The sequence below is a fragment of the Peromyscus maniculatus genome, chromosome 12, assembly GCF_049852395.1.
Source record: "Peromyscus maniculatus bairdii isolate BWxNUB_F1_BW_parent chromosome 12, HU_Pman_BW_mat_3.1, whole genome shotgun sequence".
NCBI lineage: Eukaryota > Metazoa > Chordata > Mammalia > Rodentia > Cricetidae > Peromyscus > Peromyscus maniculatus.
The window spans coordinates 26,433,854-26,448,899 of NC_134863.1; the positions used below are offsets into that span (position 1 = coordinate 26,433,854).

The 15,046-nt window shown below is 45.5% G+C and overlaps 1 protein-coding gene across 1 annotated transcript in view; it reads left to right on the plus strand.

The window, feature by feature from the left end:
- Hacd2 (3-hydroxyacyl-CoA dehydratase 2) overlaps positions 1 to 11,853 on the plus strand; it is a 95,533-nt gene extending 83,680 nt beyond the window's left edge. Inside the window, exons 5-7 of the mRNA XM_076548801.1 lie at positions 2,067 to 2,188; positions 4,567 to 4,745; positions 9,012 to 11,853. Coding sequence (XP_076404916.1) covers positions 2,067 to 2,188; positions 4,567 to 4,745; positions 9,012 to 9,094 — 384 coding nt within the window. The 3' untranslated portion in view covers positions 9,095 to 11,853. The remainder of the gene's footprint in view (positions 1 to 2,066; positions 2,189 to 4,566; positions 4,746 to 9,011) is intronic.
- Positions 11,854 to 15,046: the final 3,193 nt, after the last annotated feature.

A 15,046-nucleotide genomic window follows, 5' to 3' on the forward strand; every position in this document is an offset into this window, starting at 1 on the left:
ATTTTAATTCATTACATTTCCCCCTTGTTCCATGTTATTGAATAATTATTTGAAAATCAGAAAGATTTAACCTCTTAACTTTATCGACATCTCTTCTTTTTTAATTTTGATTTTATTTTATGTGTACAGGTGTTTTGCCTACAAGTATGTTTGTGTACCATGTGTGTGCCTGGTGCCCACAGAGAACAGAAGAGGGCACTGGATTCCCTGAAACTGGAGTTAAAAATGGTTGTGAACCAACATGTGGGTGCTTGGAATTGAACCTCTGGAAGTGCCCTTAACCTCTAGGCCATCTCTGTAGCTCCCCAAATCCTTTCTTGATATCAGGGATGAACTTATTGATCTGCAGTTACAATTGTACAACATGGCCATTCCCCTATCCCACCCTTTAAAGAGACTTAAGCAAACACAGACTGTATAAAAGCTGTCTGTTCCTTCAGACCACCTGCTTGGCTGGGTCAAAGTGAGAAGCTTGAGGTTCATCTGCTCATTTGTTACCTGCCTACGTGTGGGCCACTAACACGACACAACCAATATTAGGTATTAAAAGGAAGGAGCTGGGTCTAGTGAGCTGAGTAGGTTGACTCCCTTTGCTCCAAGATAGTTGTGGAGCTTGTTCCTGGAAAAGCATCAGGAGCTTTGGGAAAACAAAAGATGAGTTAAAGCACATACTCTTTCAAGAAGATACAGAGTACAAAACACTGGAAGAGCTTCCTACTGGGGGTCTTTACACAAGGATTTAGCCATAGCTGTGAAAAATAATAATAAAATCAATAAAAACCATACATCAGTATCAGGTAAAGAGGGTTACAGAATCCGTGAAAAAGCAACACATCCTATAAACTTAGATTTTAGTATCAGTAGGCTTTACACAAAGCTTCATGGGCAGACCAAGGCCCTCAGCATGGGTTTTGACGGTGCTTCACTCTGGCCTTACTGTGGCTAATAGAAAAGCACCAGGAAAGCAGAAAGTACTCCTGCTCTTGACAGTATAAAATTCTTATTATTTTTAGAGAATAGTAACCATGCATTTATGAAGTTCTTTGTCAGGGCAATTTAGTTAATAGCTATGTAAATGACTACTTATTTCATCGTGTAGGTGGATTGCTCCATGTACACTTTCTGAGAAAGAATGTAAGTGCTAAAACTGTTGGCTCTGCAGATGGAAAGATGCAAAAGTGAAGGCTGGAATGCTGTACCTTGGTGTTGGGATGAGGCAGAGAAAACATAGTGCATTGTAGTCTGCTCAGTTTACTGAGTAGGGTTTCTAACTCACAGTCAACTCACCAACCACATAGGGTGTAGGAAACTGTCTCTGTGGGTTATGCTCACCAAAAAAAATCATAAACCCAGCTAGAGTGGGATGGAAGGGTGCTGCAGTTCACATTACAGCCGTAAGTTCCCCTGCATGGGGACAGCACCTATAAAACATGTAAGGCGCTTTATGGGGTCATCCTTTTTCCAGCATCAAAACAGGCGGTGTCAAAGCTCGTCTGGTTCTAGCTGCCTCCTGTGAGCGGCAAGACAGCTTTTCTCCTCACAGAGGGTGTAAGCCTGGGCTCAGGCAAGAAGTCATCAGTGCCCCAGCATAAATGCTTGCCTGGTGGATGGTCTACAGCTCTTCCTCCCTTGAGTTCATCCTACCCACCTGCGCTAAACCCTCACATTCTCATTCTTGAAATGTCCTCAGATTCCCAGCTGTCACACCAGTTGCATTCACATTCTTGGTGATGGATCCTAAGCTTCCCACCAGCGTGTCCTCTGAGCCTCCCCTGCCTACCTGCTTTGACTCCTACCAGTGTCATTCACTTACCTCTTCAGAGCAGCAAAGGAACTTGCTGTGTTTGTTTCTTCCTGGGAGATCCAGCCCATCCAGTTCCCATCCCAGCAGCTCCTCCTGGTCTATCAGCTGAGTCTCCTCTCTCTGTTTTGGTCCGCAAGCCCTTTAAGCCATTGAGAACAGACTGGTAACTGTGGCTGGAGAGCCCTGCAGACACTGCATACTGTAAAATGCCTCTTTCCACGCATTCCTTTGTTTCTCTTACATCTTTTTTCTCTTCCTCCAGGTGCAGAGTGAAGACAGTGTCCTTCTGTTTGTTATTGCCTGGACAATCACGGAAATTATCCGTTACTCCTTTTATACATTCAGTCTATTAAACCATTTGCCTTACATCATCAAATGGGCCAGGTAAAGAAGTGCATATAGCAAAGACTAACTTTGAAAGCATCCATCACCGTATTTGCCTTTTATTGCCTGAATATTGCCTCCAACTTCCCCAAACTAAAATTGGATGAGATAGAGGGATTTCACCAGAAGAGTCTTGACTTTGATCTCTAGAAACAGTGTTCAAGTCTTTATATTTTACTTAGATTTTTTTTTTTTTTTCCGAGACAGGGTTTCTCTTGTGTAGCTTTGCGCCTTTCCTGGAACTCACTTGGTAGCCCAGGCTGGCCTCGAACTCACAGAGATCCGCCTGCCTCTGCCTCCCGAGTGCTGGGATTAAAGGCGTGCGCCACCACCGCCCGGCATACTTAGATTATTTTTATTGAAGTCAATTCTTTTCAATTAAGTTATTTAGTAGAGATTTAGTATCTATTTTTTGTCCTTATTCAATTTAGCTGATGAACTTGTCCCATTATGGTGATTTCTGATCCATGTCTACATCTCCTCGACTTGTTTTTATCAAGAAACAATGATTCTTAACGTCATTTTTACTTAATAACAAACATTACATGGTTATCTCAGCTTATGAGTTTTATTTTGCTTTGATCATTTTTACCAGTAACATTCAATTAAGAATTCAGACACAGTGGTTCACCCCTTTGTAATCACAGAACTTGGGAGGCTGAGGCAGGAGAATTGCCACAAATTCTGGCCACAGAATGTGACTCTTGCCTCAGTAACAAAATTCAGTCATGACTTGGGCAAAGGCTGACGGCACATCTCTTTACCCAGTTGTAATTTTGTGCATGAAGAACTTGGGTGAGGAGGACACAGCAAAGGCTCCAGACTCACTTTCCTGGAAGGAAAGCGGCTGTTGCTGGACAGGCTGCGAGCTCAGTGATTACGTTAGGAACAGCATCCAGTTTCCAGCATTTCAGGTGTATGAGCCTTTTCGCTCTTATTGTTAGTTTTTGAAATAAGCCATATTCAGGAAAAAGAAGGGAAACTGACAGCGGAAGGTTGTTGGTGAGCCTTGGCTTTACTCTTGGAGAATTTTTTAAGATTGATTTATTATGTTTACAGTGTTTTTGTCATGTATACCTGCAGGCCAGAAGAGTGCACCAAATCTCATAAGTGGTATGAGCCACCATGTGGTTGCTGGGAATTGAACTCAGGACCTCTGGAAGAACAGCCAGTGCCCTTAACCTCTGAGCCATTTCTCCAGCCCCTCTTGGAGAATTCATTGGTTCATTTTTTTGTGTGGTCTATGGACAGTTCTTTCCCACTACTCTGCCTAGTGATCTAGGTTGGCAGCAGAGAATATGGCTTCTTTCTTGGCAGGTTAATCTTGAGCCATGAACAGGCACAGGTTTGTTTTTTGTTTTTTTTGAGACAGGGTTTCTCTGTGTAGTGTAGTTTTGGTGCCTGTCCTGGATCTCGCTCCCATAGACTAGGCTGGCCTCCCGAGTACTGAGATTAAAGGCGTGCGCCACCACAGCCCGGCCAGGCACAGGTTTCTTAAACCAAGTTGACAGTATCAACAGGGATGCTGATGCCTCCTAATAGTTTGTAGACCCATCCTGTGCTAGTAGTAACTGCCCTCTGAGTTCGTATTTAATGTGTATGAATGTTTTGCCTACAGGCCTGTATGTGTACCACATGTATGCCTGATGCCTGCAGAAGTCAGAGAGGGTTTTAGATCTCTTGGAACTGGAATTGGATAGCTGTGAGCTACCATGTGGGCTGTGAGGAATTGAACCCTGGTCCTCTGTAGGAACAGCAAGTCCTCTTAACCACTGAGCCATCTCTCCAGCTCCTCTGAATTCTTTTAAAACAGATAAAACTTTTTAAAGTGAAAATAATTGTATGAACCTCTCATGCAGCAATAATTGTAATTGTGTAGATTTATTCGTAAAATTCAAAGCTATTAGTGTGTTTAGTGTTAAAATTAGTCAGGATTCTGTTTTCACAGTAGCATGTACAGGCATTTGGGAAATAGCAGAAAGTGCTTGTGTAATGTGCTGTTTTCTTCAGTCCACATGCAGCTTGGTGTGCTCTAGGCATTCCTGGGTAACTGTTCCATCTCCTTCTCTCCTCCCCCATGGGGAAGGCCCTTGGTTATGGTTTAACACACCTAGTCTTCCTTATGGTTTAACGCACCTACTCTACCTTTGTTATTCTAAAGATGTATGTTCTGAAGAAGCCAAGGTTTGAGGCTGGCTGAACACATTTACTTTGCTTTAGAACATTTAGAAACATGTACCTACAATGGGCCCTTTTCAAATTGGCTTGTAAAGGCTGAATATAAACATGTGATCAGGAAATGCAGAGACAATAGCTTTCTGACAGTGCTTCTAAACATGGCTTTGAGCCACACACTGAGGGTTGTTGTTTTGTTTCAGGTACACACTTTTCATCGTGCTGTACCCAATGGGAGTGACGGGAGAATTGCTTACAATATACGCGGCTCTGCCCTTTGTCCGCCAGGCTGGCCTGTACTCCATCAGCTTACCTAACAAGTACAACTTCTCCTTCGACTACTATGCATTCCTGATTCTGGTAATGATCTCCTACATTCCACGTAAGTGTATTCATGTGCTGAAAGTCAGCTCTGCTGTAACCAGAGTTACGTCTGCTTTATATCTAATATAAATCTCATTGATGGGGACACTTTGGTTTTTATTGACCACTGACTATCACAAGGCATTTTCTCTGGTAGTAATTGAATAAAGATGAACCTTTCTCAGTGTGTGGGTTTGAAACACTGAAGAGGAGGCTAGGTCAACCCTGTATTAGAAGTACTGAGGAGAAAGCAGAAAACCACTGAAGGCCTTACCTTGACTTTATTCTCCTGTCTCTTGAGAATTGCTTTATTATGGTTTGTGAAAAACATTGTAAAAAGATTTTTGCATTGCTCACTGTATCAAAACAGGCAGCTTTACTTCATTTTAAGAGATCGGTAGCTGACTAGAAGAAACAAAATAAAAACAAATGTATTCTTTTTCTACATTTCTCATTTTCTTGTTGAGTACAAAACCCTCAGAATAGGACACAGTGTTCCCTCCAGTGCGGCTTCCAGTTATTCTAATAGAACACTGATGGCTTCAGTGAACGGAAAATCCAATGTACTCTGAGCGCACGGGGCAGGACAGAAAGGGCACATTTGCCAGGGCTGTCCGGGAGGCCTTGTTGCTGCTGATCGTGACAAGTGTTCTTCTCAGGTTCTGCTCGGTTGGAGTTCCTCTGCTTGATTCCTGTATGCCAAAAGGACCTTGCTGGAGTCAAGGACAACCCAAGCTAATTCATTTCCCACTCAGCTATACTGTAGCCACAGTAACCCCGAATCTTCTCTAGACTCCACTAAGTTCAAACAGGGATAGATTTGATCTCTTTAGCCCCCAGCATTATTTGACTGACCATCACAAATGACATGTTTGTGTCCCCCTGTGGAAAATTGCATGTTATGCATTGTTGGGAGCGGAGGGGGGCGTGGTGGGAACCACTCCATTCAGATTTCATCTGAAGAAATTCTTGGACACAGTAGTCCTGCTTCATGATTTGGTTTCCACTCGATTCATTACCAAACCCTCCCCTTCAGTGCTGGAACCCTGGCAGCCAACAGCCATTTCTCCTCACATGGCAAAAACATGGATGTTGAAACAAAGGCAAATCTGGAAGAGTACAAATGTGCATTACACAAATGCACAGTTTTTCACCTTTCCAAGTTTGCTTCCTGGAGCTTCGTTTTTTTCAGCTCCCAAGCAGCCAGGCACAGCAGTGGTTTGACTGCTCGTAGAATAGCAACCGCGGGCACCTGTTGGTTTCTGTCCTGATAAGGAGATATGGCCCACACTATGTGACTTGGAAGGGCAGGAAAAGTGGCACGGACTCACAGCCCTGCAAGAACTCCCACACTGATGGTGACCCAGGGTCCAACCTTGGGGCTGGACCAGAGTCACACTGCCGGCCAGGCCGCCTTCCTTCCAGGAGCAGTTCCCAAGGCGGCCTCGCTCATCTCTCCCGATGACCTGTGGCTGGACTGACCGCCCATGACACAGTGGGGCTTTCCATCTTGGCCTTCAGGGAGAGGGGAGCAAGCACAGGCCTCAGGGCAGAGCTTGGTTCTGTTGTTTTGAGGGGTGGGCTGCTGGAGATTGACACGGGGTCTTAGGCACGTACTCTGATTTCCTTCATTTCTGTGTTTGTTTATTAAGTGAATGTGGGTATGCACATGCCACAGCGCATACCTGGAAGTCAGAGGACAATTTTAAAGAGCTGTAGGTTCTCTTTCCATGTGATCCAGAAATCAAAGAGCACTTTATCCACTAAGTCATCCAGCTTTATTTTCAGTTGTGGGTGGGGCGTATGTATGTGCATGTAAGTCCCTAAGGAGGCCAGAGGCATCAGATCCTCTGAAGCTAGAATTAGTTAAAGGTAGTTTTGGCTGCCCTCCATGGGTGCAGGGAACCAAACTCTGATACTCTGCAAGAGAAACGTTTCCTTTTTGTAGCTGACCCATCTATCTATCTATCTATCTATCTATCTATCTATCTATCTATCTATCTATCTATCTATCTATCTAATCTATCTATCTAATCTATCTATCCATCTATCCATCCATCTATAGATAGATAGATAGATAGATAGATAGATAGATAGATAGATAGATAGATAGATAGATAGATAGATAGATAGATTACAGCCACAGAACTCTGCTTTCCTAACTTCCTTTCTCCTCTCTCCTTTCTGCTCTCAGTTCATAACCAACACAAGATGGTAGGTTTCTCAGGTGCTTATTCAGGTTAATATTTTCTTCCAAGGCTTTCATCAGCATGGCTGGATGTGGTTAAAATAGCCGTGGGTCAGGAATTGTTCATCCTGATCACAGTGGTCATTCTGGCAGAGATAGTATCAGTGTTTTGGCTGCTGAGAAGTCACCACTGGAACTAGAAGACAGCCCCAGAGCATCCAGCGTCCAGCGTCCAGCCCCCTACATGCCGCCTTCTCTTCCTAGAGCACGAGGGACCTCTGCCGGTTATAATAGAATGGAAAGTGCCGAGCCTGGCAACCTGAGTGCCACATCTGGAACCCACATGGTGGAATGAGAGGGATGATGCCTACACGTTGTCCTGTGATCTCCATACATGTACCATGGCACACGTACAAACACAACACACACAGTATTTTTTCATTCTGAATTTAGAAAAAGCCACATCTGTCCTCACCTCTGTAGTGTGACCCTGCTGATAGCCTCAAGCTCTTTCCTGGGGGACTGAAGGAACCCAGGACCATCTTCTGCTTTTACTGCCAGTGAGGGGCCTAATGAATAGCCTCTAGTACTACCCTCTGAAGTAGCCACGGGCCATTGGCACCCTCTGTGAGTAATGAAATCCCAAATGCAGCCAAGGAAGGGCCTCCACATGCTCAGCTCAGTCCCTTTCCTAAGGGAAAGCTAGAGATGTGGCTGGCCCCGCATTTTTAAATGATTACAATTAGCGCTCCCTATGGCTTAATTATATCCTTACTTCCAGTTTTTAGATTATAGAGCTTGTCAAATTTTCGGGCTTTTGTACTAAAATAGTTCTGTCACTGTTGAATTCTTTGCATAAGCTGAGCCTTTTCTGTGAGTAACTTCCTCCCTGGAAATAGCAAATGGAGTAGCAACCAAGCTTGGGCCTGTTGGCCGCATCTCTGGCTACCTCCTGACATCTTGAAGTTCTTTAAGAGGGGCATTTAAAAGTTGATCAACTTGAAACCAGCACTTGGGAGGTAGAAGTGGGCGGATACTCTGGTTTACATAGTGAGTTTCAGGATGGAATCCATTTGAAAAGAAAAAGAAACTGTCCCAAAGAGAGTTGGCAAGAGTAGAAGCCTCCTCCCCTCAAATACAGGCTCCTCTCTGGGAAACAGAGATGGGACCACTGAGAAGAGACGGGACGGGACGGGTGAGGTCCTCACATGGGGTTTATATGGTGACTGGATGTCCCAGTTTGCAGTAGCCTTGTGAAGGCCAGGTTGCTCAGTTGGTACTTCTCCACTGGGCATTAGATTTGTGGTGAACAGGTGGTAATTAGGGATATGTTGGCATCCCTGGTTCCATATCCAAATGCCAGTAACGCCAGCCCTCTTGCCAAGTATGCTTTAGGGAGACGGTCCCTCTTCTAAGAACCAGTGCTGAGGACTGAAGACTTTCCAGTACCCGATTCCCAAGATACCGGCTTCCCTTCTGTAATGGCTTCTTCTACACCCGCAACCCTGCTTTGTTATGTTTTAAGTCAAAGTTCGTGGCCCTCCTCTTCCTCCTCATTCTGCCAATCATAGAACAGCCTTTCTCAGGACATGCCCTGAGGTGATAGCTGTCGCCCCAAACAGTTGGGAGCCCAGAACCTGATCCCAGGTTCTCTGTGAGACCCTAGGCATGTTGTTTACCCTGTCTGGAACTGTAATCCTCCTCTGAAGTAGGGATGACTCCATCACAGGGGTCTCTGGTGGTCCTGAAATTAGCTAGAATAAACGTGAAGATTAGTGGAGCGTAACCAGGCTTTGGGTCCACTGCTCAGTGGAGAAACTTGGCTCCTGTGACACTGTTTTCCGTCTCCGGCACAGATGAGAATAACTCTTGGGTGGCCTATGGCATCTTGACTCTTACGGTAGTGTTGGGGTGTCTGCCATTCGGCTCCACACTGCTTTCTTTCCCCTGCAGCCGAAGCAGGAGACGCTCCATGTTGTCCCCTCCCCAAGCCTGTTTTATTACTGCCATTGGTCATCGATCGCCGTCTGGCTCCTGCTTTGGGGACAGAGCTTCTGAAGGCTCCTAACCCGCTGTCTGTCCTTTCTTGTCTTCCAGTGTTCCCCCAGCTCTACTTCCACATGATCCACCAGAGAAGAAAGGTCCTTTCCCGCACTGAAGAACACAAGAAGTTTGACTAGCTCTCCACACCACTACCCCAAACCAAACTTTTCAATGATCAAAAAATGCTGCAGACTTTTTGAGTTCCCAGTACATTTCATAGAAAATAAGTAAGAACTATTTTTAAAATATTAAAAACAAAACAAAATAAAAACCAAAATCCAGTGTCACATGGGCCTGGGATTTTATAAAAAATAAAAATAAAGATAAAAATGCAAAAAGCCGTTACATAAAGCATCCCAGCTGGTCCTTTGAGCATGCTCTAACCAGAAGTTCCCAGTATCTGTGATGGCGCTCGAAGGGGTTGGTATTTCATCTCCTCCGTGTCCTTCATGTACTGACAAATAAAGACCTGTAACACTAAGTTCCTGAGAGTTACAGTCTGAGTAGTGACATTGCACCAACCGACTGCCCAGCTTGCGGTACAAGTTCTGTTGCGGTCTGCAGTATGTTTAGCATTTCCTTCTCAAAGTGCTTGACTGCATGCTGGAAACTTTGTCATTATGAAGCGGCAATTTGTCCTCTGGAATGCTCTGAAGTTTGGCTAGGACCTAGCCCCTTGTATCTAGTGAATGATTCCAAGATGTATATGCCTGTGAAGCTTTGGGTAGTGCCTGTAACCAGAAAACCACTACAAGCCTTCATTTGTTTTTAACTGAGTCATTACTGCCTGCCACTAAGAACCGTGCTTGGATTGAGTAAGTCTGTGTACACTGTGGAGACCCTTACCTGGAGCTTAGCCTCTGTCCGATTGTACCAGGCTGAGGTGTGAGAGGGAGGCTCGGTCCCTAGGGAACGTCGAGCACCTCCATTGTAGCCAGCTCGGAGCACAGATGTGTCTAGTCCAGAGCCGTTCTCGTCGGCAGACGCAAAGGCCATCTCACTACACAGGAGGAGGAAAGCTGTAATTAGAGACACTTGGAAGGTGTGGCTTTACCACCATAGTCCAGAAAAGCCTTCAGAAACAGACTTATATGCTTACTTTTATTTTAATTCTTACTCTCCTGTTTACTTTTCCTGATTGTGACCCTGTGTTAATTCCCACCAAGCTGTAAGTCCAGCGACAACACGTGTTCTAGGAGGAGCTAAAAGCAGCTGGCTTGTGACTGTGGACGTCACCGTAGAGTGTCTTCCCAGCACTTACTGCCTGCCCATCTGTCTAAGTCCCTTTAGGAACGGTCTGGAGGAGACAGGCAGAACTCAGGTCACTGCGCTGCCCACTGCCCCTCACGGTGCACTCACAAGCTGTCCTTTTACAGACAGAAAACACGGTTCTGATGGCAGTGCAGAGCCCACGTTCAGATGCGCTCCTGATCTTCAACAGCACATTAACAGCATCTTTGCCCTTGTTTTCTTTTTTAAGACTTTAAAAGTCCTGCCATTGTCATTTAGAATATAATGGTTACAATCAGAAGAATAGAATGAAAACTACATTTTCAGATGTGTGTTTTCATAGGAGCTTGAAAAGCTAATGCAGGCAGGTGTGTCGTAAGTTATTGTCATAGGAAACATTAGAATTCTGCCTCCAGGCAGCTCTCTTGACTTGGCTGTGTTGAAATCAGAATCTGTTCTGGTGTTTGATAGACAAATATGTGGGAAAGATTTTCTTGAGCTTTTTGTTCTTCCGCACTGTACTTGTGTAACACAGAATCCGCTTGGGTTTGTCAGCGTCGTTACAGTGTCTGACTGACGGTTAGACTGCATTGGAATGGCTGTAGAAGGTGGTGTGAGAAGCGCAGCTCCAGCCCAAGGCCAGGGGCCTCCTCCGGCCTCTGCATCCACTGAACTGCATCACATTGAACTTGGGTGCTGAGAACAGGCACCAGTTTCCTTCAAAAAGGGTCTCGATCCAGTGTCCTCTGGACATGAGCGCTGAAGACACAAAGCACGAGTCAAAGTGTCAGTCACTTCTCTCGGCAACTGGGTTTTAGTTTTTTTGTCCTTTTTCATCTCTAACATGAATTAATTTCTCCTTTGAGGTAATCATGTTTTTATAAATTGAGAACATCCAGCCTTTCAAGTGTCAGGTCTAATAAGGTGTGAACGAAGAAGGTACTTCTCAGTGGGTACTTCGTCAGACTTAGAGTCAGAGGCGTCATCTTCCCACACCCACTTGCCTGTCTCAGATCTTCCCCAGGGGCCCTCTTGAAGGGCAGGGTTCTTTGAGGCGCACAGCAGTTCGCTGTGGACTCCCGTTGTTAATGCGCATCGTCCGAGGTGGAGACTGCTGGTTGCACATGCCTGCTGCATAATCAAAGGCCCCGTGGAGTCAGTCATGGGACATAGCGCTGTCCTCCCGGTCAGGAAAGCCCCTCTAAAAGCAAACTGAACAAGAGGAGCGGCCAGTGCCAGGCCCAAGAGGCAGATGAGGGATCAGTGGTGCCACTGCTTTGCACTTCTAATAAAAGCCTGATGTTGCTGTGGTCCAACCTGAAAATCACATTCAGTTCTGAGTTTCAGATCAACCATTATAAAGCATCAAAGTCAGTACATACCGCTCCTTTGAAATTTGGGTAAACAAATTATACAACCATATAGTCATTTTTGTATTTTTTCTATGTTGTGAAAACCAAAATTGTAATTTTATAAGTCTTTGATTCACTAAAATTATATAATTTAAATGTATTTTTTTGTATATTTAGAAATAAGGAGCTCAAAGACTATGCTTAACTTTCTATGCATGCATTTGAAAGCTGTTTTTATCTGATATTAATGTAGTAAGTTATATTCATAAAACACTGATCTGTGTTGCATTCAAAATAAACTGGTGTGTGCTCTGCCTGGGTCTGATCTGGGGCCATGTTGCAAGAATGTGGAAACTCCCATTCCATTATGGACTCCAGCCTTTTCTTTGATGATTTTCAAATCTGTTTCTGATATTACCACTTCTATACTTACAGGAAAAAAATGCTTTATTAAGATGTTTCTGTCTGCCAGTTAGTCTTCAGGCTCACCAAGGCAGACTGCCAACAGGCTCCACAAGGGTGTGAGTAACCCCCCTTCTAAAGAACCAGGAAATCAAAAACATTAATCAGCAAAAAGTTAAGATCCTTTGTCCTAGAATGAGGTTGTTGTTTGTTGGGGGGGGGGGGCTCTTAGGGTCATTTTCTTAGTGGCTTCCTAATACTAAGCTGAGCCCCCCACTCAGCAGAGAACTGTTTGCCAGCAGTCTCCATCTGCCATTGAGAACTAGATGTGGTGAACTTCAAGTACCTCACCCTGAAAATGACTCCAACTCCAGAGCATTCCTGGGAGTTTTTCACGACCATGGTTGGGATGCTCTCCCGCTCCGGATCCGCAGTTTCTTTCCCTCGAAAGGTCTTCGCACACAGGCTCATCAAGTCCGCGGGCTGCTTGCTCTCCTGTGTTTGCAGTCGTCTCCTGCTCCCACCTAAGCCTGAAGTTTCCACAGCTAACCACTGTCCAAGACTGGGGGGGTATCCCGGAGGAGAGCGTCTGCTCACTGTTCCCAGCACGGAGTCTAGGGGCCCCTCCCTGCAGGATCCCTTGTTTCTCACTTAGGAAAAGTCAGATGCAGGTGGGAAAGTCAGTCCCTTCCAGTCTTAGGGGGGTGGTGAGAACTGGGTCTTCCTGGTTGGCATTGTCTACTTTGTGGCAATTACGAGTGCTGTGTTGACATAAGCCTTAGCCTGGAAGAATTGCCTGGTGTGATTAGGAAGCCGCCTGTTACACACAGCGTTCTGAAAAGGCTGCTGGGTTCTGTTCCTTTAACAAGAGTGAAAACTAGCATTGCAATTCACTGTATTGTTATTTTTGTTAATCCCAGCCTTACAAATAGCCTGGCTCGTTGTCAAACCATGTGGTGGTGAAGAAACTGTTGTAAGTAACTATAACCAAAAATAGCCATACCTATTAACATTCCCCTTCTTGCATCTAAGAGCCAGATCAAGGGAGAGCCATGAAGTTCTTTTGTTTTTTTAACCAATACTTTGTTTGAAAAATGTGAGGGACTACTTGTTTTTTCCATTTAGAGTGATACCCATGGTGTTACAAGAGCCAATCTCCATACCAAATATGATCTTTCTCACAAAAGGCAAATTTGCCCCGTGACTCCCATTGGGTAACAAATCTAAAACAGTGAGAGGCTTTTTGTTAAAGCACCTAGTGTCCAGTTCATGGGACACTTTGTTTTCTGGGAGTTCCCTAATTCTAGAGCATCAACTCCTTTCCACAGCATCACTTTCACATCTGTATGGTGGATGGAATCCAGATGCACTGCAGCTGCAGCCTTGGTTGAAGTCTGGAACGCCATTTCCGCCTCCGCGTTGCGGTGGCCAGCCCTTCCCGCTGGGGGGCAGCACCTCACAGGCTATCTAGGCTTCAAGAGCATGGGAAGCATTGGAGAAACAGCTTCAGCCCAAGGATAAGGAGGGCAGAAAGGCACACAGATGAAAATTAGTCACGCATCTATTGTCCATATAAAGCAAAGACAGGTTTAGAGCACATTCTGGAGGCGTGCAGAGAAAAAGCAGCTGGGGTGCATGCCTCGAGGGTCCTCCTGTTTTGCACAGCCCAGAGCTTCGGGAGCTGGGACTGCAAGCAGGTGTTAGCACCGCTCTGCAGCAGAGCCTGCATGTGATTATCTGAAATGCCCCGGGAGGTCCTTTCCCACTCTTGCTCTGTCTCTGGATATTTTTGGAGGGCAGTCTGGGCCATGAGAAAATGTCAGACCACCTTATAAGGCAGTGTCTGGACCCGAGAATGCTGTCTGCAGCTTGCTGGGTACACTGTGGACTTGAGTTACCTCGACTCTTGAACTGTGGGTTTTCTCACAGATTCCAAATACTCTGCCCATGCCGTGAATTATCCTCTTTAAAAGACTGAACCTCTTCCTCCAGAGAGCTGTTTAGAAGGCCACCACATTGAAAGGACCAAGCAGATAACCAGGGGCTACTTCAACCAGACTTTGCCTGTCACCCACAGTTCTGGGTAGCAGGGGTGTCCGTGGATATGTTGGGGGGAGGGGTGTCTGTGGCTCAAAACACGGAAACAAAGTTTCCTCCTGTTCAGCTTTCACTCTGAATGTATTTTGAATCTCCAAGAGGGGATACTGTGTCAGATTTTCCAAACCTGTTTGTCCCCAACGTTCCCTGAACACACCTTGAAAATTCTGCTGGTGGCAGCTTTCCAAGGGATATCTACCTGTTCTTGGGGGTAGAGGGAGTGGAGTTCAGCCTGGGATTTGGGAAGCCTGCCGCCTCAATTTCTAGGCAGACTAGGTTTTAGATAGACCACTCCCATCAAGTTAGCTCAGCCCCAGATGGAGTGTGCTGTTTTCCTGTGGGTGTAAAAGGTGTCGCTAGAGCATGTGACTCTGTTCCTAGTGCCCCAAGCTAAGATCAGTTCCCTTGGGGCTCCCTGCCTGCCCAGCATGTGCTTAACCATCCTCCTTAAATCCATGGGATATTATCCCTGATTTCACCAAAACAGCTACCTAGGCTGGACATGTTGCTCACACCTATAATCCAGCACTTAGGAGGCTGAAGCCATGGATTCCTTTGATGAAAATAACCTGAACTATAGAAAGAGACACTGCCTTAAAAAGAAAAAAAAAAAAAACAAAAAAAAAAAAACTCCAGACCGGTGGGGGGCGGGGTGGCTATCAACAGCAATTGCTCCAGTTTTCGCTACCAAAATCCTAAACCTGTTTGGGAACACACTTTCCCTCCTCTTAGCCTTTACCCAAGGCTCACCCCTCCGCTGTGCTCTGGACATTGAATCCAAGTCTCTTCCAAGTGCTCCCTCTGGCTCTTCCCACCCCGGTGCCATCAGCACAGCTCTCCGGCCTCCTCTGCGTTCCTCCTCCTGACATGCTATGCCGACCCGAGGTCCTTTCAAGATCATAGTGATCTCCATGCTAGGGGATCCAGGGCACACTCTTGAGTCCTTATCTTGGGGCTGGGCACCCAGCAGTTTTAGACTCTGGGACCATGATATGGTTTAGGACCAGG